Below are 23,158 nucleotides of genomic sequence, written 5' to 3'. Positions count from 1 at the left end.
AAGGTCTCTAAGTGTAAAAAAGATCCACATTCCACAAAAAGAGAATTCTAAAATAAGACCAAAACCTCAAAGCTATGGGCTAAGCAAGTTAATAAATTAATTAATTGGGCTGGACTACTAAAACTGAGAATGACAGGTAGTGCTGTAAACTGGAAAATGTACAACCTGTTTAAAGGGGGCCATCCCATTCACTTTCAGCAGACTGTTGTCATGCAGAAACCAGGACCCAGGGTTGCCAGATTTTTTGACTTTTTAATGTTAACAGCTTAATGATAATAAGGAAAAAATGTTCAGGCTAATCAAAACATATTTGCAAGCTACATACAATCTGTAAGGAACCACTTTGGAACTTCTAGTCTGAAAGACTAAACAGTCCTCATAGAACTCAGCCAAAGGAGGACCTTTATTTACCTATAGATAGTATAGATGGCCAAAACAGCATTTCTTCTAACATAGCTGTGTCGATGCTCCAAACAAGCACGGATAGCTGGCATTAAAGGTTCCAGCAATTCTGCTTCTTTCAGCTTGCAAAGAAAACGAAGAGTAGATCCTCGAATAAATTCATTAGGATGTTGAAGATCCTGATATAAAAATTTAAATAGGAAATGTTGAGCCCCAGCATTTTACAAAAACCCCACGATTTTTAAATACAAAATTTTCCAATTAAAAAAAGCAGCTTTGAGGAAAAAGACCTAGATTATTACACAATTTCCATCACATTCTTGTTGATTAAAGCAATTTTTACCTATCACATCAATGCCTTATATTCTATGTTTTTTATTAATAAAACATAAGATACATGGAAAGTGTCGAAAAAAGTAACAGTAAAACTTTTCACAACTTTTTACAATTTCAGTTCCAAATATCTACAACTTACATCTTACCCAAGATTTAATTCTAAAAATTAAAACAAAGCCCATTTCACCAACGTTACAATTATTTAAAAATCAAAGTGATATTTGGAAGTGATTATGGTTTGGTTTACCTTTCTGTATGCATCACATACAAGGATCATTTCATGTAAAAGTCTCCCGTCTGGAGTTGTTTTAGGAACAATTTCCCAAAACACCAGAAGCAACTTTTTGATGGTGTGATCCTGAAGAGGTAGCACAAAGCGAATGATGGTCATCAGAAGTCCAGGAAGCTTTTCACCATTTAGAATCATAATGATTACTTTCTTCAAAGCTTCAGTCTTTGACTTCACATCTCCTTTTTCTGATTCAAAATTAAAAAAAAATAAAAAAAAAAGCACAATTATTTCAAAAGAAAATTTCTCAGATAATTTTAAGAGCAATCAACAAAAGAAAACATTTTTTCACTTTATCAGTGTCAGTGGTAATAAAGATACTAACCCAAGTGACAAGGGCTTTCCACCTGGCTCTGCCAAAAACACACTGTATGACTTTACACAAGTCATTTATCTTTGAACCTCATGACTCTTTACACATAATATAAAGGCACTGGATTAGATCTTAGGTCCCAAACCAGTGGAGTTAATGCAGAAGTTGTGAATCTATAGGTGTACCAAATAATGTATATCTCAAACACACAGTGTAGCTATTTTTCAAAATTTAAACAGATGCTGTTATGTGCTTGTTGAATTCAAAGTAGCTTTTAGTCAGTCTGTATTTTGTAAACCAAAGTTACAACAATTATTATGGGGGGTGGGAGTGGAGATCAGTGACATGTTTTCAACATTAGGAAGAACCTCAAACTCAATAAGGTTGGGAATTAATAGACTAGATTAATTCCAAAATTCCATCATATTTCTACAGGATATAAAACTTCAGAATCTTTCTTAAGTTACCTAAAAAACTGGAGGAAAATTAAAACGTACTAGATTAGTAACCATTATTTACAATTAAGGATGACACATTTAAGATGCTAGTTTACTGTTACTTAACCTAAAAATATTTGCTATATGTTATGCAAAAACAATTTATAATTTCACATCATTACCACTGCATACTGAAGAATTTATAGTAAAAATCTTTTGGATCCAAAATTCAAAGGCAGAAATATAAGAGACAAGCACCCTGAATACTGATGAATTTATGATATGCATTAAAAATATTTTGCATTGAAAATTTAAAGGCAGAAATATGAGACAAGCATACTGCTACTACAACTGTTTAGATCATAAAATTAAACAAATATCTGGCAGAAGGAAGGATGAAGAGGGATGACACAAGTTTTTAATGATCAACAGGAAAAGAGTAGAACTAGAAGTAAATTTCCAACATTTAAAACATATGTGGGACTTCCCTGGTGGCGCAGTGGACAGGACTCTGTGCTCCCAATGCCGGGGGCTCAGGTTCCATCCATGGTCAGGGAACTAGATTCCACATGCATGCTGCAACTAAGAGTTCACATGCCGCAACTAAGTAGCCTGTGAGCTGCAACTAAGACCCAATACAATCAAATAAATAAATATTTAAAATAAACAAATAAATTATGTTCAAAAAAAAACCCCAAAACATATGTGGCTATTAAAATAGCTCCTGTTGTTGCCAAGGAGACAGAGACTGTGAATGATTAGCTGGTAGAGTTATAGGAAGGATTTAAGGTTCAGAAGAATTGTACTAGGTAAATCAAAAGTTCTTTCTAGCCCCCAAAAGCTATGTGTCTATTACTATCTTGGTATGATATTTTAACATGTTGAATAGAGACTATCCTAAGGTATTTGGACTAAGAACACAGTGAGGGTTATTGCCAAATTTATCCCATAAGGGTCAGTATTTTTTTTTAATTAATTTTTTTTTAATTTATTGGCTGCATTGGGTCTTCACTGCTGTGTGCAGGCTTTCTGCAGTTGTACAGAGTGGGAGCTACTCTTCATTGCGGTGCTCGGGCTTATTACTGCAGTGGCTTCTCTTGTTGCAGAGCACAGGTTCTAGGTGCACGAGCTTCAACAGTTTCAGCGCATGGGCTCAACAGTTGTGGCTCAGGGGCTCTAGAGTGCAGGCTCAAGTAGTTGTGGCACACAGGCTTAGCTGCTCCACAGCACGTGGGATCTTCCCAGACCAGGGATCGAACCCATGTCCCCTGAATTGGCAGGTGGATTCTTAACCACTGTGCCACCAGTGAAGCCCAGGGTCAGTATTTTTATTTAAAACAGACTAACTTCTCATGCATCTCTCGTGCTTCAGAGTATTATATCTCCCACCACACATGAAAAAAATTGTATGCCATATCAAATCAAGAAATGAACAAATGTAAAAAAAAAAAAAGAACATATGTAAAAGGATGAAGTAAGTATCAATCTGGGCAAACCTTTACTTTTTAAGTCTTGAGGATGACAAAAACAAAGCATCAGGAAAGAGGACAGTATACAAAACTATGAAATAAGACACATCAGGCAAAGTTCTAAGTGGCTAAAGTTATATTTACTGAGCCTAAACAGGTTTTTTACTCTTTTGTCCCAAAGCTTCCTTTGTGAATATTTAAAAAAAAAAAAAATTCCCAAATCTGTTTGATCATGTAAAGGACACAAAGTCCAAAAGACAATACTGTGTCACTATAATGCTAATAGCTCCTTTTGTTCCAGCTTTGGGCTACTTTCCATGAATTAGCAAATGCTAGAAGTTTAGCAGGATAAAATCTACTTGTAACTAAAGGTTAAAAAGTTTTAAAAGTTTGTTAGCAAACTTTTAAAAAATCGACATCATTTATTTCAAGTTCCCCTAACCCCAATTTCCATTTATTCTAACAATTCAAACCGAGGTGAAGAATGCTTTTTTCCACATTCTCAAAATTTTCAGAACTTCTTTTCCTCTATGAACACTATCAAAAACAGAAATTTTCAAATATCAATTCAATTCACCAAAATATACTCCAGGGAATGTACAGTCATCAGGGTTCACATTCAGTGATTAAAGGCAAAGTGTAGTTAAAACAACTCAGTATTTCACCACACAAAAGTATTTGTTCCTCAAATTGGAAACTACTTCTAAATTTTTTCTCATCTCAACTCTTTTGAGATAAAATAAAAAATATACTTAAAGTTCAAGACTACTTATTTATTTATTTGGTAGGTGGCAGGAATATTTTTACAGTTAAGGACAAGTTTTGTTCTTTACCTTACCAACAATAAACTTAAGTATTTTGGGGGTTTAAAAATTAAAATTGTTAAATTGTAAGAAAAAAACAGTAATGAAAGTTTATTCATTAATGTGCATTCCAGTCTAGTAACGTGAATGTGAAAAAAAAAGAAATACAGTACATGTGGCTTTTGTAAACTAAAAATATCAGTTTAAATGCCATAAAAAAGGATTTCTTTTTCCTTCTCTAAAAACAGACCTCTCAGTAGGGCCGTCCCTGGTGGCACAGTGGTTAAGACTCCAAGCTCCCCATGTAGGGGGCCTGAGTTTAATCCCTGGTCAAGGAACCAGATCCCACATGCATGCCACAAGTAAGAGTTCACATGCCACAACTAAGGAGGCTGAGAGCTACAACTAATGAGCCTGCCTGCTGCAACGAAGACCCGGCACTATCAAATAAATAGATATTTTTTAAAAATTTAAAAAATAAACTTATGCCTAATTTTCTTAAAAAAAATAAATAAACCTCAATAGAAACCTAATATTAAGTAACCTAAAATCAGGAGGTATTCTATTACTGCTGATTAAGAGGTGGGAATATGCAAGTAAAATATCATCTCCTTTCAAACTGCAAACTATCTTCTAAAAGATACTCTCAAGATTTGAAGCATAATTTTCCCTCTAATCTGTTTTAAACAGCAGTTATCAATTTAAGTTAAACTTATTTTTGGTAGTTCAATTAAACAAGAATCATTATCTTGGAATGTGCACTACTTAAAAGTTTTTTTTTTTGACAGAATCACTCACAAAAAGGAGATACAGTATATACTTTTAAAATTCAGAAATATAGTTGTTTTCTTCTTTGCATAAATGCTTTAAAAATGAAAACCTTAAATCTCTCTAAAAAATATACATATATTCCAGTGCTGACTTACTTGTTCAACAGGTAGTGAACCCAAAGAACAAAGTTCTTTTGGTTTTACAAGCTAAGTAATACGAAGCTAAGTGCACAAAGATATTAAAACATTCAAATACACATTCTCAACCTGTTATCTACAGAGAATTGTCAGCTACATTTAAATAAGCCATTATGTTATCCCGAGGAATAGTTAAAAACTAAACCATATTTCTTTAGCCCCACCCCACCACGTTATAAGCTAAATCGAGATGTTATTTTATTTCCAAAAACCAATATTGCAGGCCTAAAGGTAACACATTCTCATTTTTAATATGACAAAATTCTATTGAAGAGATCCTAGAAAAAATTTAAGACAAAAATTAAGTATTTCTAATTATAAAGGAACTTGAAAAGCAAATGAGCCTTTTATTTTCATTTCATTTCAAAATGTTATCAGTTTACCTAGATCATTTTTTAAGCTAATTTCAGATGGTGGTTCTGAATCCATTGGCACGTTAATTAACGTATAGCATACGTTCTCAGCAGCCGTCATGGTTTCCGGTTATAGCCAACTCTCAATACAAAATTTAAAGGTAACAGATGCCAAAAAAAAACCTAGAAAAATAAATACAAGAATATCATCACAAGCGAAAAAACAAAAAACAAAACAAAAACAAGAATAGAACCAGTAACTATCATTATCTTTCCTGTCTTAAGTTCATTCAGTTTGGCTTAGGAATTTTAAAGTACTAGAAGCGGAAGTTCAATCTGTATTATGTTCATAAAAATAAATCCTGATACATGAAAAAACACACTTGTCAGCCTTGGCCTAAGGTATATTATCTCCCACCCCACAGCTCAGCCCAGGGTTTAGAATGCTGTACTGCAGAATTAAAGCCCACAATACAGTGACAGTCCCCCAGCCCCACCCCAGTACGATATAAAAGTGATTTTTAAGCATAATACACAATCTGAACTTTCGAAGTTAAAAAAAGCCCGTGCACGAATACTCTGCTGAAACCTGAAAGCGCTTTAATGCGTTCATCCTTGGGACATTCCGCCCCCCCCCCCCCCCGCCCCCCGGTCTCTTCCCTCCCCTCCTGCAAAGCAAGCCCCGGCCCAGAATGGCGACCCCCGGGGGTCTGGCACGGAGAAGACCCCCGGCCAGTTCGCAGGCCGAGATGGGGGGTCCCGCCCAAAGCTTTCCAGCCCCTCGATCCACTTCGCCAGGCCCGGACGCTAGCGGCCTAGTCGCTCTCCTTCTGAATCTTTCCGCTAGAGCCCGTTCCTTCGCCTCTGCCCAGCCCAGGAAGAGCCTCCGAGATTAGGAGCTTTAGGCCTGCTACCTGACGCCGAGGGGCAGCAGCTGGGGCGACGGCGGAACCGCGTACGCCAGGTCCAACCCGCAACAGCAGCGGCGAACCCACAGAGCCCTCCGCTGACGTGGAAGGGGGTGGGGAGCCGACGAGGCCACAGCCACTAGCCCCTACGGCAACTCAGAGAGGACATGCCTCTCCGTCCTGCGCCTGCGCGCTGCGAGTACGTCCTAAGCGTTTCTACTTCTAAAGGGACTTCATCTCTTCCTCCTCTCTTGTCCTTGGCTGCTTTAGGCCCAAGAGGGAACGGGAAACACGCGCTTAAGTTTTCCCTGCAAGCTTGAATTAAGCGTTGAGGTTATTTAAACGCTACTTAGAAATTGTATTTTCTTCCAGAAACTGAAACAACCAAGGAGAGGAAGTGCTTGGACAGAAAGGAAAAACATTTTACAGGGCTGTGTGGCCCACTGGAAAAGAACGCTAGACTGGGAGTTGGAATCCCTTTTCTAGCTTACCCACCAGTAAACTGGGAAAGTAACTAAATACAATTTGAGAAAGTAACTTCAGTTCTTCTAATAAGAGACACTAGATTATATGAAGATCCATTTCAGTTATTAACGCTGTAGTCTGAATCTCTCCTTTGCAGTTAGGCTGCAGTTTCTTGTACATCAAAGTCGCAGTGGTATGATTTCTGGTCTCTATTTAGTAAAGGCTCCTTTCATGATTCTTTACAAGATTAAATTTTTTTATGCATAAAGGGAGATTGACAGTCAGTGTTTTAAAGGATTTTACCTGTCTCCAGAGACCTAACTGTTACAGCTACAATCAGCTGTAGTACCTGCTGTTTTGGCAGTTTAAGGTTCCACATCCCTGCCCCTCACCCCACCCCACCCCCACCACCAAAAGAGGGTTTTCTGGCCAATTATAAATAAAAAATGTTTTTGAAATCTTAAGCAAAATATTGTGAATACAAAGAGGTCTGACATAACCTGACCTTATTAGCAGGCTCACCTCAATTAGGGAGATAGAACACAAGTAGTGCCTCATCTATCTAGAATCCAGCTATTTTGAGATTTCTTCTTTCTGGAACCATCAAACAAAAAATATATTCTTTGAGAAGCCAATATATCACAAAGGCCATGTGCTCCTCAAATCCTGTACATTCATTTTATTAAAACTATTTTTCTTGAGATAATTGTAAAGTGACATTAATAACAGTTATCCCATATATTCTTTACCTAGTTTCTTCCAATGGTAAAAAATCTCGCATAGTTATAGTACAATACCAAATCCAGGAAACTGACATTTATACAATTCACTCCTCATTCAGATTTTACCAGTTACATGCAGTCATTGTGTATTTCGTTCTGACCAATTTTACCATGTGTAGACTTGTATGATCACTGCTGGTCAAGATATAGAATAATTCCATTGCAAAGCTCCCTCCTACTATCTTTTTTTTAAAAATTTTTATTGAAGTATAATTGCTTTACAATGTTGTTAGTTTCTTGCTGTACAGCAAAGTGAATCAGTCATACATATACATATATCCACTTTTTTTACATTTCCTTCCATACTATCCTTTTATAGTCACAGCCACTTCCCTCCTTAATCCCTGGCTACTACTAACCTGTTCCCCATGGTTTTAATTTTGTCATTTCAAGGATGTAATATAAATGAAATACACAATGTAACCCTTTGAGTCTGGCTTTTTTTTTAACTCAGCAGAATTCCCTTGAGATCAACCCAAGATATGCATACAAGTCATTCCATTTATCTTCATTTTTAATATGGAATTTTCACAAATGCAGTTATCTGGTTTTCAAGCCCACTTATCAAGAAGTCACAACCTCTCAGCATGAAATGAGGACCCAAAGGCATAAAACCTAGACTTAGCAATAAAAAGCTCAGCAGTTTGGATCTGCACTGAAAATTGTCACTGGCAATATATATATATATATATATATATATATATATATATATATTATTGTATATTCTTAAATGCAGAGCTTGTTGAACAGATATCAGAATCTTATATAGCCTAAGTCTTCCTCACTAGTTTTAACATGTACGTTGTTTTGGGACTCCTTTTCACTCTAGCATGTAGTTATATCATTTTGAAAACTTTTTAAATTATAAACTGAGAACAAGAACCTGTCATATACCAAGAAGTGAAAACTTTAAATGTCTAGAAAATCAAGGCCTAGAGAAAAGGGACTTGCCCGCCAAATCACAAAATGGTTAAACACTGGAAAAACTGGGATGAGAACCTGAATCTGTCACCTGCTTTACTGCCTATTTCTAATCATACCAGTTCTGCACATACAGATGTCTAATAAATTCCAAGTGAATGTTACCTTTACATCAAAGTGATAGGTTTTATGAGGACATTATTAGGAATTTTATTGTTTACTTAACACAGACTAAATGGAATGACTGAGTATAACACACTAAAACATGAAAAGGCATCAAAATGAACTCTCTACAGATAGTGGAACTGAATCTTATTGTGCTGGGGAGGATTTTAAGTTCTAAAGTCAGTGTGTCAGACTAAAAGTACACATTGAAAAAAGTTAGCAAAATTGCCCCCAAAGTATGATACAGATCAGTTTTTTTGCTTTTTTTTTCAGCTGAGTGCCAGCAAAGTAATTGGTTTACATTCAGGGAACAGGCACAAATCTCTCTCTCTCTCTCACACACACACACACACATTTAAACAATAGAATTACTCAATGAAGACAGAAGCTCACACAATGAAAAGGCACAGGGGAAGAGACCGCCATGAGGAAAGAGCAGATTATGAAATTTCCCACTTATGCTCCCTCCCCCAGACTATACACCAAGTCTGAAGGCAGGTGGGAGGACCCCCTCTTTCACTTTTTAGTGTTTGTGAGCTACAGATGCTTGATGCAACTTCATTGTAGGTCAAATGGTACTGGTGGCCTCATCACAAACTCAAATGGCAGACTATTGAGGCTGATTCCAGAGTGGAGACCAACATCTCCAGAGGTCATTCCTTCAACAAGGTTGCCAGTTTCTCTTACCACTCTCCCTTTAAGAAGTCACAAGAGAGATTTAAACCTACTGAGTTTTACATAAATTTTCCCACTTAACTGTCACAATAATTCTCCAAAGGGTTTCCCTAAGAGAAGGCTAACTAAACTGCTCAAAGCCAATAGCAGCTAATTAGTAGAATTAGGTCTAAAATCCAAGTTCCCTATCCATAAATGAACTTTTCCTCTCTAGAAAGATATGAATCTCAGAAAATAAAATAAATCCTCTATGCTTCTTAACAGCAAAATTCTGAATTACTGCCTTTGTTTTTTTAAAACAGATTTCCTCTGATTTCATTTTGCATGATCCAAGATAAAAATTGTATTGCAATATTTACATACACAGTTCATAGGAATAATGGAAGGCAGCCTAAAGATTATGCTGAAGTATGGCTGGGCAGTTTAAGAGGAAATGATGGTTTGGGATTAAATTTCCCTTTTGCTATTCTGCAAAAATTCCCCACACTGAAACCAGAGATGTCACTATGCCATCTGCTGGTCGGAAAGAAAAATCGTTCCTATGTTAATCTTCCTACCACTATTGTTAGAAAGTGGTAGTTTCTTAGGTTTTAATCAATCTCCAGGTTGAACCCTAAAATTTGTATTCTGGACCAAATCTCCATAATTCTCATGCGACCAGTCCATACACTGGGGCATTAGTATAAGGCTGTTATAGAAGAGGTAATATTTTTCCTGTCGCTAAAAAGAAGGCAATTTAATTTGGTAAACGTGGTGACCACACATAATGATGACACAGTTGTAATCTCAGACTACTATTTAGAGTTGAAACTACTTAAAAAGCAAAACACCAATACATCAGCAGGTGAAACAATTTTATTTCACAGTTGTCTTTAAAACCACAAAGACACTATGTTCTTCATATAAAAACATTAGTTCAGATAGCTGTACTTTCTAGAAAATGATTATAGAGACACTCTTAAAGAAAAATGCACCCCATTATATGGTTTCGGTGAAGCTGCTTGGAAAAAACTCACATCTGGACTGATTCCTAAAATCTTCCGGTTCAAAGTATAGATTACTGTCATCAGTACATGTTCCTGCATCCGTAATTACATGTATCATAATACATATATAGACTGGTTTATCATTTAATGTTCCATTGGTTCATCAGCCTTTTCTGCAGGTTCATCAGCAGGTTGAGCAGGCTTAAGAGAGGAAGAAAAAAGAAAACGTAAAAAAACACACGACCAATATATACTTTTAATCACAAATATTACATTATAAAAAATATTTATGAGAAAAAGGAGTTAGGAGACATTTTGGATAGTCAGTTTTGGTTCACTGCCCTGTTAAAATTTCTGAACAAAGGTTTTTAAACTATAGATATAATTTTATAGTTCCGAAAACCTAAGCATCATTGAACAATTCCAGCATTTCATCATATTTTGTCTTGATCAAGAAGAAAGGCTTTCCTTTTATTATCACTACTAGCCTTAAAATACTGGCACACTGTAGACATTCTTTTTCTCTTTAGCAATAATAAACACAGCAAAAATATTTTCAAACAAAGCAGCTGTAAGGTACTCCACTGCATTCTTCCCAACAGTGCTGGTTCTTACCAACCGCAGTTAAATAATGCAAATCTTACTCTTCCAAATAATAGCAACAATATCATTTTCAAATTAAAAAAAGAAAAAATTCATGCTGTAGAAGAAATTCATGATAGTTTTTTAATTACACAGCTATCAAATAAGCATCTATAAAAGCAAATGTGTATCCAAACATTCAACAAAAAAAGGCCAGTATTTAACCTGAGATTCACCAATACTTCTAGATCCTCTTCTCAATATTTGTGAAGAGCCAACTTAGTTTCCCAAGCTGGTCCCCAATGAATTTTCTCAGTCCCCACTCTGGTAGGATCTTGGCTGGCCCCATGACTCACTTTAACGAACAGAATGTACAGAAGTGATGCTATGCCAGTCCTGGGCCTCAGCCTTAAGAATGCCTGGCAGCTTGCACTTCTGAGCTTTTGAACTTTTGCAACTTCTGAGCTGCTACCCTGCTAGAGCTACTCTGGTGAAGAAGAGGCCCTGAGACTGCATGAACAGTGGCCCAGCCATCCTAGCAGAGGTCCCAGCCTTCTAGCTGTCCCTCTAAGATACCTAGCAAGTGAGTAAAGAAGATATGTGAGTAAAGCCATCCTGGATATTCCAGCCCCACTCCCTCAACTGGCTGCAACATTTGAGAGACCCCAAATGAGATGAGCAAAAGCACCATCTAGCTGAGTCCAACAACCCACAGAAGTGAAATTGCAATAGTTAACCAAATCACCCTTTTTGTGTTTTATGGAGATGACTAACCCCTCAGTATTTTACTTTACTCAGTTCTTAGTTCTCCTACTGCCATATGAATTATGGACCTATCTCAATAATTAAAGACAAAAATGGTAGATTTACATAGTTATGGTAGGAACAGCAATTTACAATAGAACTAAAGTCTCTTGGTTATAATTAGTTATATACCTGTGCCTTTCGCTGTGGTCTTTCTTCAAGACCTTCCAGGAATGGAGATACATCATCATCATCATAAATCGTAAACTCCAAGTCTTTACCAACAATGCCAATGGAAACATTCTGAGGGGGGAAGAAAAGGGAAAAATTTTAAATGAAGAGAATTTAGGTTGGAAAAATGCTTATGATAAAATGTTGGATGGAAAAAAGCAGAATAAAAATTTATAAAGCACTTGAGGGACTTCCCTGGTGGGGCAGTGGTTAAGAATCCTCCTGTCAATGTAGGGGACATGGGTTCGATCCCTGGGCCAGGAAGATCCCACATGCCAAGGAGCAACTAAGCCCATGAGCTACAACTATTGAGCCCACATGCCACAACTACTGAAGCCTGCTTGCCTAGAGCCCGTGCTCTGCAACAATAGAAGCCACTGCAATGAGAAGCCTGTGCGCCACAACAAAGAGTAGCCCCCACTCACCACAACTAGAGAAAGCCTGCGCACAGCAACGAAGACCCAATGCAGCCAATAAATTAATTAATTTTAAAAAATTTATATAGCACTTGAATGAGACAAAAAATACTTAAGGAAAAAAGAAGAAAACTAGTAAACTTTTGTAATTTGCAGATTTAATATTCACTCTTAATAATCATGAACAATTCCAAAGGTCTATGTCACCTAGAAATTTGCAACCTGGATCATAATGGGAATGTGGAGACCAGTGTGAAGGAACAAACCACTTTGCTAGGAAGTAAACCTAACTTCTAAGAAATAATCAAATTTGTTCCTTGTGTAAGTTAAGACATGACAGTTCTTAGGGAAATAAATTTGGGTTCTAAAGTGTTGAATTTAGGGGACTGGAACTATGTTTTACATGGAAAAATTAAAGAGCAATTCTTAAAATGTTCAGTGAATGCTAACCAGTGCAAAGGAGCTCCCATAAGATTAAAATTTCAGTGAAAATTTGAGGCATTAAAGATATACAGGGTATTCTCTACATTCAGTAAAAATGTGAAATCAGGAAGCCAGATACCTGAGTAAACTTTTCCAAGTTGTACACGTCAACAGTCAACTGTATCCCCAAATTTTAAATACAGTCATCTTGGAGTGATGGCATTGTACGTATTTTAAACAAATAAAAACAATTTAATGTACTTTCCTAATTTTTTTTGAAAGACTATTAATAGGAAAACTTGTTTAAAAAGATTATGCAGGCTATAAAGTCTTCACATACATATTAAATATTAATTATCCAATCATTATAACAAAACTATAATATGCTGACTGATCTCACTTTAGTGATCATTAACCTGAAGGAGGCCTTCAGTGGTTGTTGTACTACATGGGTCCCTAGATCATTTAATCTCCCCTTCCCTGGACAACTCTTTTTAATATCCTCCATTCTTCTTGCAGGTTAAAACCTTGCTCCTATTTCACTGAGAAAATAGAAGCAATCATAAAAGAATGTTCACAAGCTCCCACAGTATCCACTCCTTCCTGTATCTATGTCCCTAGATTCTACCCCTTCCTGTTACTGGGAATGAATAGCCCAATTTCCTAAGGCCTATCTTTCCACCTGTGTGCTGTTCAAGGTAATTGGTCCAGCAGTTTTTCTCATTTTTATCCTATATAAATGTTTTTCTTTCTTGATACTGGATTATTCTTATAACCATGCAGCAAACCTGCTGTAATCTCTCCCATCTTAAAAAACCAAAACGACAAAAAACCCTTTTTTCACTACATTCTCTTCCAGCTACCACCCCATTTCCCTGCAACCACAACAGAAAATCTTTTTCAAAGAGCTGTCACCAATTTCTCTCCTCTAATTTTCTCCTAATTCCTTTCCTATCAGGCTTTTGCCCCACCATTCCATTAAGATTATCTAGTCAAGTCCCAGCAACATCACTGCTAATCTAATGGTTAATTCTCAGTCCACATCTTCCATGGTCTACTGGCAATTTTTCATTCTCTTCTCCTTGAAGATAGTTGGCCCCTCTAACTGTAGGTTCTGCATCCTCAGATTCAACTGACCACGGATCAAAAATATTTGGGAAAAAAAAAATTCCAGAACGTTCCAAAAAGCAAAACTTGAATTTCCTGGCAACTGTTACATAGCATTTACATTTACCTTGTATTAGTTATTATAAGTAATCTAGAGATGATTTCAAGTATACAGGAGGATATGCGTAGGTTAATATGCAAATACTACACCATTTTATATAAGGGACTCGAGCACCTGCAGATTTGGTATCCAAGGGGGTGTCCTGGAACTAATTCCTCCCCAGATTCCAAGGGACGACTGCAGTTTCTTTATTTGCTTTTAAGGCTGTCTTATTTTCCTCCTACCTCCCTGGTCATCTTTCTCAGTCCTTTTTGCTGATTCTTATTCACCTCCCAATCTCTAAAGGGTAGAGTACCCTTGGCCAAGTCTTCAAATCCCTTGTCTAACTATTCGATTATTTTAGAAATCTAATCCCAGCCAGTCTCTAAATGTCATTTCTACACAAAGACTCCGACATTTGTAATTCTAGGATAGACCATCCTCCACCAAACTCTAGAGGGTGGACATCTGATAACTGCTTATTCTATGTCACCAAATGGACAAACAAGAGGCATTTCAAACTTTATATGTCCTAAACTAACATACCTGGTCTTTCTCCACAACCCTACACCAAAACTTGTTCCTCCAAGTGTCTTATGTCAGTAGATCATAAATCTCTCCTTCCTCTAATTGGGCCAAAAACCTGATTATTTTTTAAAGCTCACACCCCATAACCAATTTGTTAGCAAATCTTTTTGGTTCTAATTTCAAAATATACACAAAATTGAAACGCTTCTCATCATCTCCAACTCTATGACTCTGCTCTAATCCACCACAATCTCTCACCTCAATTACTGTAACAACTTGAAACTATTTCCACCCATGTCCCCACTATAATCTGTTCTCAAAACGTCAACCAGAGTGACTCGTTTAAAACCTAAATCAAGCCATAGTATTCCTTTGCTCAAACTGTGAACAGCCCAATCAGAGTAAAATCCAAAGTACCTATAATGGTTTATAGGACATATGCAATCTGACCTCCATTTCGTCTCTGACTTCATTCCTCTCTTCTTCTTGATCACTCTCCAACACTACTGGCCTCCTTGCTTCGAATGCTAGGAACATTCTGAACTCAAGGCCCCTGTAATTATATTCCCTGGAAAAATACTGCTCTAGACATCTGCATAGCTCACTCACTCACGTCCTTTAGATCTTTACCTCAAATTTCACTTTCTCAGTTAGGCCATCCTTGACCACTCTTGTATCTATTTTAAATTAATAGTGTTGATTAAAAAATATATATATATATATTTACTTATTTGGCTGCGCCGCGTCTTAGTTGCAGCACGTGGGCTCTTGATTGCCGCATACAGGCTCTTTTGCAGCATGCGAGATCAAGTTCCCTGACCAGGGATTGAACTCAGGCCCACTGCATTGGGAGCACAGAGTCTTAAGTGGACCACCAGGGAAGTCCTGACTCTATTTTAAATTATACCCACCACACCTCCTTCCTATACCCTAGTGGTCACTCTTAACCTGTTTTATTTTTTCTATACCATTTATCACCTTCTAATATCCTACATAATTTACTTGCGGGTGTATTGTCTCTCTTCCCTCATTTGGATGTATGTCCCAGGAATGCCAAGAGGTTTGTTATGTTTACTATATATTCTCAATGCCTACTGCCTGCATGTGGTAGGTGCTCAATGTATATGTTTGTTAACTGAATTAAAAATATGAAGGTATTCCTACCTCTTGAAGAAATGAAGGACATTCTACCTCAGACTTACTGCTTTTATTGCTTTACGCCAAAAAGAAATGTTTAAAAATCATTTCAAAATCAGTCCCTTTTAATGAATAGCTTGAAGAGAGAGAATGAGCCAAGGCAACCATCTCGCATTAAAGAACTATAAGTATACACACCTCTATTACTTATATTTATGTGATAAATGATTAAACTTTAATGTTTATCTACAATTGGGAATGTGATATTTACTTTTTTTTTTTTTTGGGGGGGTACACCAAGTTCAATCATCTGTTTTTAGACGATATTTACCTTTGTAGTTAGGTCCTGTTCTGCAGGAAGTGTCTCCCGTAAGGCACGCAGACCATGCTTAACCAGTTCATTCAAATTGCCTAAATATAATAAATTAACAATTATTTCTTAATTCCATTTTCATGCTAGGCTTCTTTTATTTGTCAGGTCTATAGTCTGAAATCATGATTTAGTCACATACCAAATATATCATAATAAAAAAACCAAAAGTCTAAAGTTTGGCCATATAATCTTCTAACAATCTATTATTAGACTGTTGTTTTTTTAATGAGAGGATACATGATTTTCGTTACTAAATTTACGCTTTTCTTCTGGTAAGTTAAATCAAAATTCTGATTCACAAATGATACAGCTCAATGTATTCTGTGGCATGCTCATCACTGCATTTGCTCTTTATAAAAGGAGTCTCCAACTCCTCGTATGTGGCCAGCATTGCCCTGATGCCAAAACTACACAAGGATACCACAAGAGACTAAAACTACAGATCAATATCCCTTATGAACATATACACAAAAAAACTCAACAAAATACCAGCAAATCGAATCCAGCAACATTTATGTTTATATAAACATTATATATATGTGTGTGTGTGTCTATATATATATAATTTACATTATACACCATGACCAAGAACGATTTATCCTAGGAATACAAAGCTGGTTTAACATTCAAAAGAAATTAATGCAATACACCACAATAGAATAAAGGGGTGAACAAAAAACATGACTGCATAAGTAAATGATTTGAAAACCTGCCCTATTACCACACCTTACATCTTTTACCTTTCTTTCCCACAGCTACACTGACCTCTTTATTTATGGACTATTTAATGCAGAAATGTCTGTGTGGATGAAAATAAGAACCACAGAAAACTAAAAGTTGTAAACAGAACTTACAACTGGTAGCTAGTACAGCAGCTCTCAACTCTGGCTGGGACACACTTCAGACCAATTGAGTCAAGAATCTTCAAGGTTAGGGACACATATTTATATTTTGAAAAAGTTCTACTGATGATTCAAATTACTGTGGTAGCCAGAGAAAGTAAAAACTAGTATGTGTGACAGAGATAATATACACTTCGTGGGCTTAATCTTTTTAAAACTTCTGGCTGTAAAGCAGATAGTTTTCTTCATTCAGGATACTATATTTACTCACTATATAAAGACTGGAGGAGGCAAGAAAAAAATCACTCACAATCCATAAACTCCGACATATGTCTCTCCAAGTAAGTACGAGCTGATTGAGATCGGGCTCCAATTGACATAGCTCTACAGTCAAAATAGTTAGCAGATGGACAAGTCTGGAAAATGTGAGGGCCCATATCCTACAAACAGAAGAAATGTACACTACATAATTCTTGACTTTGAGCTAAAAATTAGAAAATTTCCAGTCAGTTTTTAAAAAACCATTAAAATAAAACAACACTCTACAAACTTACGTCATAACCAGCAATAAGCAGCCCAACACCATATGGTCTCCGGCCATATCGTTGCGTTGGTATCTGAGTTTCTTAAACTAGTTAAAGAGCGTGTTTTAACAAGGAATAAAGTACTATCTTTATTTTCAAATTAAACATTATTAACAAAGAACTCTGGTTTCTTAATTGCTGCATAAACCACTAAAAGAAGAAAATAAAACAGAGAAATACTTATTTGCCTTAGTATTAAAAAATGTTTCACAATCCACCAAACCCAAAGTGGGTGCCAGCAAAATGACCTTCTCTGATGTAGAGAATCTCATCCATTTTGGATATAAGGGGCAAGGATTTTTTTTTGGAACATCTAGAACCACCAATAAAAAATTTTAAATCTCCTCTTAAAATGATGTTTAGTTTTTCTGAAATTTGGCTTATCTATATCTGGTAAATATCAACTGCTTATCTGTAAGGGCTGATAAAAGAGCAAGCCAATTCCTTATTTAGAACCCATTCTTCCATGGTAAAACTTCCTACAACTCTCCTTCTAAAAATTTTAAACATTCTGCTATTGAGAAGAGACTAACCTTAAAGTTTTCACAATCTTACCTATGTTATATATTATCATATTTCTAATAAGTAACATAAGGATAAAGTATCAAAACCCTTTAAAGTCCACATCCATAAATGCAAAGATAAATGCATAAATAAAAAGGATACTGCTTCCAATTAGAGATACAAGGCGAGACACAGGAAGTGGTCTGTCAAATACAAATCTGGAATCCAAACACTCCTGGCGCATAAAATTACTAAAAAAGAAACAAGAAAAATTAGTAATTTCAAATCACAGAGAGTTATTCTAATCTAAATAATTTCATTTCTTTTTGGTTTCTTCCAGACATTTGCATGAAATACACCCACATAAGGGAACTATAAAGACATGGCCACAAGGATGCATTTTTATACCAACTCTTCCTTCTAAATTTTAAATGTTCTGTTATTGAGAAGTGATTAATCTAAAAGTTTCCACAATCTTACCTATATTTATGACTAAAGTGTTCCTTAGCGCTAGATAACCTTTGTCTCAGAGTACTTTATAGAATAGCGAAGAAAGGCTGAGCAAGAGAAAAAGAGCAATCTCTCTTCATTTACCCTTCCCACTGTCAACAAGACTGTCTTAATTCCATGTCTTAAACTAGCAAAAAGAATAACTACTTTGCTTTTTTTCTTCAAAGCTGATGAAAATTTCCCCAATAGAACAAATACAAGAAATAGAATCCATACTAGGGCACTGTTAACATGCTCCTGCCAACAGTACTTCTATCCATAAAGCACATAAGCAGCACTCTAGAGGAGGTACCAGACACTAGACTGTCGAGTCTCACCCTTAAACCTGACAAGATTCAAGCAAGTATAACACTGGGGAAAAGGAAATTCATGCCTAACTATTAAAGCCAAGAGGATCAACAAGAAATGGATATGCACTTTTCTTTCATGCTGCTTTGTCTAGTTTATGTATATGTCACATCTGATGATCAGATGTTGGCTGCAGGAACCAAGCTACTTGTTCACGACTTTCATTTAAGTTCATTTCCCAAAGCTGCCTAAAACTGCATTGCTCAACATGGCAGGTACTAATCACATGCGACTAGTGGGCACTGAAAAAGTGGCTAGTTTGAATTGAGATGTACCATAAGTACAAAATATACATGAAATTGCAAAGACAGTACAAAAAAAAATGTTGATTACATGTGACATGACAATATTTTGGATAGACTGGGTTAAATAACATGTTTGACAATGCAACATATATTACATTTTCAACAGCTAAAAGGAACCAATAATGCCATCACTATATTGCTGACCTAAGAGAGCAGGGGGCTCACCAGAAAACTCAAAAATTTTAAACATTTGCCTTTTATTTCCCCTTATTGTTTATAGTCCTTCTTCCCTAATTAAATCACAGACTTAAGAGATTACTCTGGCTAACTACCTCCCACCTCCCAACACACACACTGAAAATCACTGTGTTAAGTGTTCTTTATGTTAGGCTATTTATCAATAACCTGAGAAAAAATACTAAAAAAATTGAGAGTTTAAGTAACTAGACCAATATCAGATTAAGTGCTAAAAGTGGGATCTAAAGACTGTGTGATTCCAAAGCCCCAGCTCTTCATTTACACAATGCCTCTCAACTAGAAATAATCTTCATCTCCTCTGGTCTCTCACAGAAATATACCTGTTACTCTCTCTACATATATCTCTATAATATCTACCTTGTATTACAGATATTCTATTAGAGTTTAAGTTCCAAGAAGATGAGATCTATGTCTGATTCACCTTTGTATACCCTGTAGTAGCCAATACTGTGCTTTGCAAAAAATAAATGTCAAATGAATACTTGTGTATTAAAGAAAGCAAGGGTAGTTCAGCTGATCCTTAGAAACCTGACAAAAGTGTCAAGCTCTTCTCAGACCTAACATCAAACAATATATACTGAGTTAACAAGTAACACATTATTCAATGACTTCTCAAAAGCGTTAATATTAACATGGTTAATTCTATTAACTACTACTACAGTGATCAAGAAATGGAATACTTAGTAACTGAGCCCAAATCCATTAAGGTACTCACAATTTTAACTTACAAGCACTCTGGCAGACAACTTCCTAATATATCTGGATCTTTTCTACAAATGCAATCAATTATGAATCAAAATGGATATTTCTTTTTGTTTTCCACAATCATACTCACCATAACAGTCTAGCATCAGCAGTAAGTCCGGCAATAGAGATACCAATATGGTTATCAACATGGAGAATTTTTTTCTGATGAGCTGCAAGTTCTGACTGTGCTCTCTAAATAGACATTATTTAAGACAGAAAAAGAAGTTTACAATTTTATTGTCTATATAGTGAAACTTACATTTGACAGTTCTTTTCTAAAGGAGGAAGATATATTTTTTGCTTTACTTACCTTCAATGCAACCAACACTGCATGGGTTTTTGATTTGAGACCAACTGTGGCGGAACCTTGTTTGACAGCTTCCATTGCATATTCAATTTGATGAATCCTGCCCTAAAATGAAAAAAAAAAAGACAACACACCTTAAAGTCATCTTAAAGACCCTAATTATTTAAAATTAATTTAGAGATCTCAAATCTTGGGTAACATAGTTAAATCTCAAACGCTATTTCGTAAAACTAGGACACTTACTTTAATGATAAATTTAGGTTTCAGAAAAGCCTAAAATGATTATATCCCATTTTCTCACTGCTTACAATCCCTTAAGTTTCTAAACACACTGCAGCCACCAAAAGCCACTTCATAGAAATAGTATAAAACATTTTACCTGAGGGCTCCAAACAGTGACATCATTGTCATACTGGTTGCGAAACTGAAAGTAAATGAAAAGACCTATTAATGCAAGACCATTACAAATCCCAAATCTTAAGCTCTATCATTAAAAAATGTTCTCCCATCTGTTTCCATCCAACATTAACGAAAGCTATTTCAACCTCACTGGAAGATTACTATTGTACTCAGTTGCAAGCCAATTTTACATTTACAAGGAGCTAGTTGGGGAGGGGAGAGCAGATCTAGAAGGGACCTATCTTCCCAACCTGTCTTCCAATTCTAACACTGTCCATGGCACTCATTTTGGGTTCAGTTACTAAAGTTCCTATGTGTCCACTTTCCTTCCTATCTTTGCTTATGCTCTTCCCTTATACCAGACCCTAATAAATGGTCAAAAGCATTACTTATCCTTAAACTAGCTCAAATGTCTACCTCTTGAAGACTTCTCCATCTTTTCTCCCCAAATCCCAAAGCATACTCCCAACCAGCTCTTTATCTACATGTCCCTTTCTACTTTGTATTACGATTAGGAACACGTCTGATTTCTCTTTGAACCTTCACTGCACTTAAAACAGTGCTTTTAAAACACTCCACTGAATGAATGAACTAAAGAATGTCCCCAGGAAGTGAGAAGTGGACACAAACAGCCACAGAGACAGACCCATTACTGCTTTAAAGACAGTATTAAAACAAGTCCACCAGCACAGTACTTGGGAGACTAATCATGGGGATGAGCAGGCTGAGGGGTGGAACAGCAGTCACAGGTCTGGAAGCCCTGAGCCATATATCATAACCCTGATTCCACCACTTCTCCTCAGCTTCGGTTCACTCATTTGTAAAACTAGGTGACTGGACAAAGCGATTGAAAAGGGCCTTTTCTGATCGAGCTCACAGGGACCCACCAGGAAAATGCACGCGGTCCAGGAACCGAAACCCGCAATTGGCAGTACAGGGATATCTCACGTCAAGTCCCTATTTTTCCTTTCTCCCGCACGGAGCACTAGGGGCCCCTCTGGTCCGCTCGGAATCTACTCGACTGAAGGAACCTAAGGGGCGCACTCGGCTAGCCGACCGAGGAGGTACCGTTCAAGGCCCGGTGGAAAGCGAAACAAACCCCGGGGAAAGGCCGCATCGACTACCGACCTCCCCTCTCCCTGCCAGGCCGGAGATGCTGAATCACTGCTTGCACCCTCCCGTCGGCTAAGGTTCCCATGTCCCGTCGCCCCGGGCCGCTCTAAGGATGAAAGAAGAGGCGGCTCGTCAACCCCCAGCCACCGGCCCTCTGCCCCAACCCTGCCTGAGCTCGGAATCCAACGCACCATGGTTCCGGCGCGACCCTGGCTTCGGCCTCCTGCAAACCTGCGGATCGAGGAGCGCGGCCGAAACTTCCGCTCGGCGATCTACAGAGAAGTCTGCGGGACTTTGACGGCGGCAGCGCAGGGTAGAGCAGTCTATTCCAGAGATATCAATAGGCTTCCTTCGCTTCCCCGCCCTCAAAGCTCTCAGCCTCCTCTGCAGTGGGCGGGGCCTGAGAAGCTGGAGGAACTGAGATTGGCGGGAAATCTTGGGCCAGGAGTGCCCCGGGAGCTAAGAGCCGCTGGGTGGCCACTACCAAGTCGCCCTTCTTGGGTCCTCTGAAGTTACCTGTGTTACCTCAGTGAAGTTGCAGGCTCTCGCCAGTTTCTCACCGGCCCGGCCAGAAGTACCTGAGATTCCGGGTGATCGAGTGTGCAGCTCAGCCTCTTCTTCAGCGTCCACGGAGACTGGGGTGCCTGTAGTGTTTAAAGAACGAGACTGCAAGAAAGGCCAAAAATAATGTCCGTTACTGTGTGTCAACCATACTCGTCCTGGAACATCTTGTTTGTGGACATGCTTTTCTTTCTACTTTAGAATCCTTTTCCCTACTCCTTGGAGAAGTCATCTTTCAAGGCTTTGTTGTCATTGATCACTAATTAACATTATTATTGGTTTTCTCAAAGAGGAAATTCTCTCCGAAGAGACTTTCAACTCTTTGAGGGCGCTAACGTCTTTCTGTGCCCTCAAAACCAAGCACGATGCCTGAAAGATTAGGCCACTAAGGAAAAAAGTGGACATTTTCTTCCAAGACACGTATTTTCTCTTTTGTGAGCCTCTTTTAGTAAATCCCCAAATGAAATAGTTTAGGACAGCTCTGTAATCAGCTGCCAACCTAACATTTACTGACTGCCAATGGCGGTTTAAGATTATAAAGAAGAGAGGATGAGTACCTAGACTCAGGTAAGGGAAGAGTTGAGAGGGTCTTTAGGTATCTATGTTTTGCAGATGAAATAAGAGACTCAGATCACTTAAGTGATTTGCTCAAGTTCTGAACAATTTAGTATCAGACTCTTTTTTTAAACCTTCTCACGTATATTTTGGACATTTTTTCACGTTAAATGTTTTCTAGGTTAAACATGACTCCCTAGTATTCTGCATTGTGAACATACGATATATTATTTACGTAAATTTCTATTGTTTAATATTTAGGTTATCTCTCT

General features: G+C 37.3%; 2 protein-coding genes across 2 annotated transcripts in view; both read right to left on the bottom strand.

Annotated features, from left to right (window-relative positions):
• COPB1 (COPI coat complex subunit beta 1) overlaps positions 1-6,405 on the bottom strand; it is a 40,951-nt gene extending 34,546 nt beyond the window's left edge. The window contains exons 1-4 of the mRNA XM_057748790.1: positions 6,285-6,405; positions 5,401-5,553; positions 986-1,215; positions 412-581 (exon numbers count right to left, since the gene is read on the bottom strand). Coding sequence (XP_057604773.1) covers positions 412-581; positions 986-1,215; positions 5,401-5,491 — 491 coding nt within the window. The 5' untranslated portion in view covers positions 5,492-5,553; positions 6,285-6,405. The remainder of the gene's footprint in view (positions 1-411; positions 582-985; positions 1,216-5,400; positions 5,554-6,284) is intronic.
• A 3,720-nt stretch (positions 6,406-10,125) lies between these two features.
• PSMA1 (proteasome 20S subunit alpha 1) lies at positions 10,126-22,106 on the bottom strand. The gene is made up of 10 exons (XM_057695291.1): positions 21,962-22,106; positions 20,638-20,682; positions 20,262-20,363; positions 20,040-20,143; positions 18,006-18,094; positions 17,310-17,380; positions 17,066-17,195; positions 15,872-15,951; positions 11,791-11,901; positions 10,126-10,473 (listed from the first exon to the last, which is right to left on the bottom strand). The coding sequence occupies exons 1-10, from the start codon at positions 21,962-21,964 to the stop codon at positions 10,417-10,419; spliced, it is 792 nt and encodes a 263-aa protein (XP_057551274.1). The 5' UTR covers positions 21,965-22,106; the 3' UTR covers positions 10,126-10,416.
• Positions 22,107-23,158: the final 1,052 nt, after the last annotated feature.

The sequence above is a fragment of the Hippopotamus amphibius genome, chromosome 9, assembly GCF_030028045.1.
Source record: "Hippopotamus amphibius kiboko isolate mHipAmp2 chromosome 9, mHipAmp2.hap2, whole genome shotgun sequence".
Lineage (NCBI taxonomy): Eukaryota > Metazoa > Chordata > Mammalia > Artiodactyla > Hippopotamidae > Hippopotamus > Hippopotamus amphibius.
The sequence above is the reverse complement of the archived record's forward strand: the minus strand, read 5'-3'. Positions and strand labels throughout refer to the sequence as shown.

Excerpts from the sequence above, each read along its gene's own strand:
- PSMA1 (XM_057695291.1), bottom strand. Across the intron at positions 20,364-20,637 it reads TCACTGTTTGGAGCCCTCAG|GGCAGGATTCATCAAATTGA; the intron begins GTAAAATGTTTT and ends TTTTCATTTTAG. Across the intron at positions 15,952-17,065 it reads TATGTCGGAGTTTATGGATT|GCAATTTGAATGAACTGGTT; the intron begins GTGAGTGATTTT and ends TATTATATTTAG.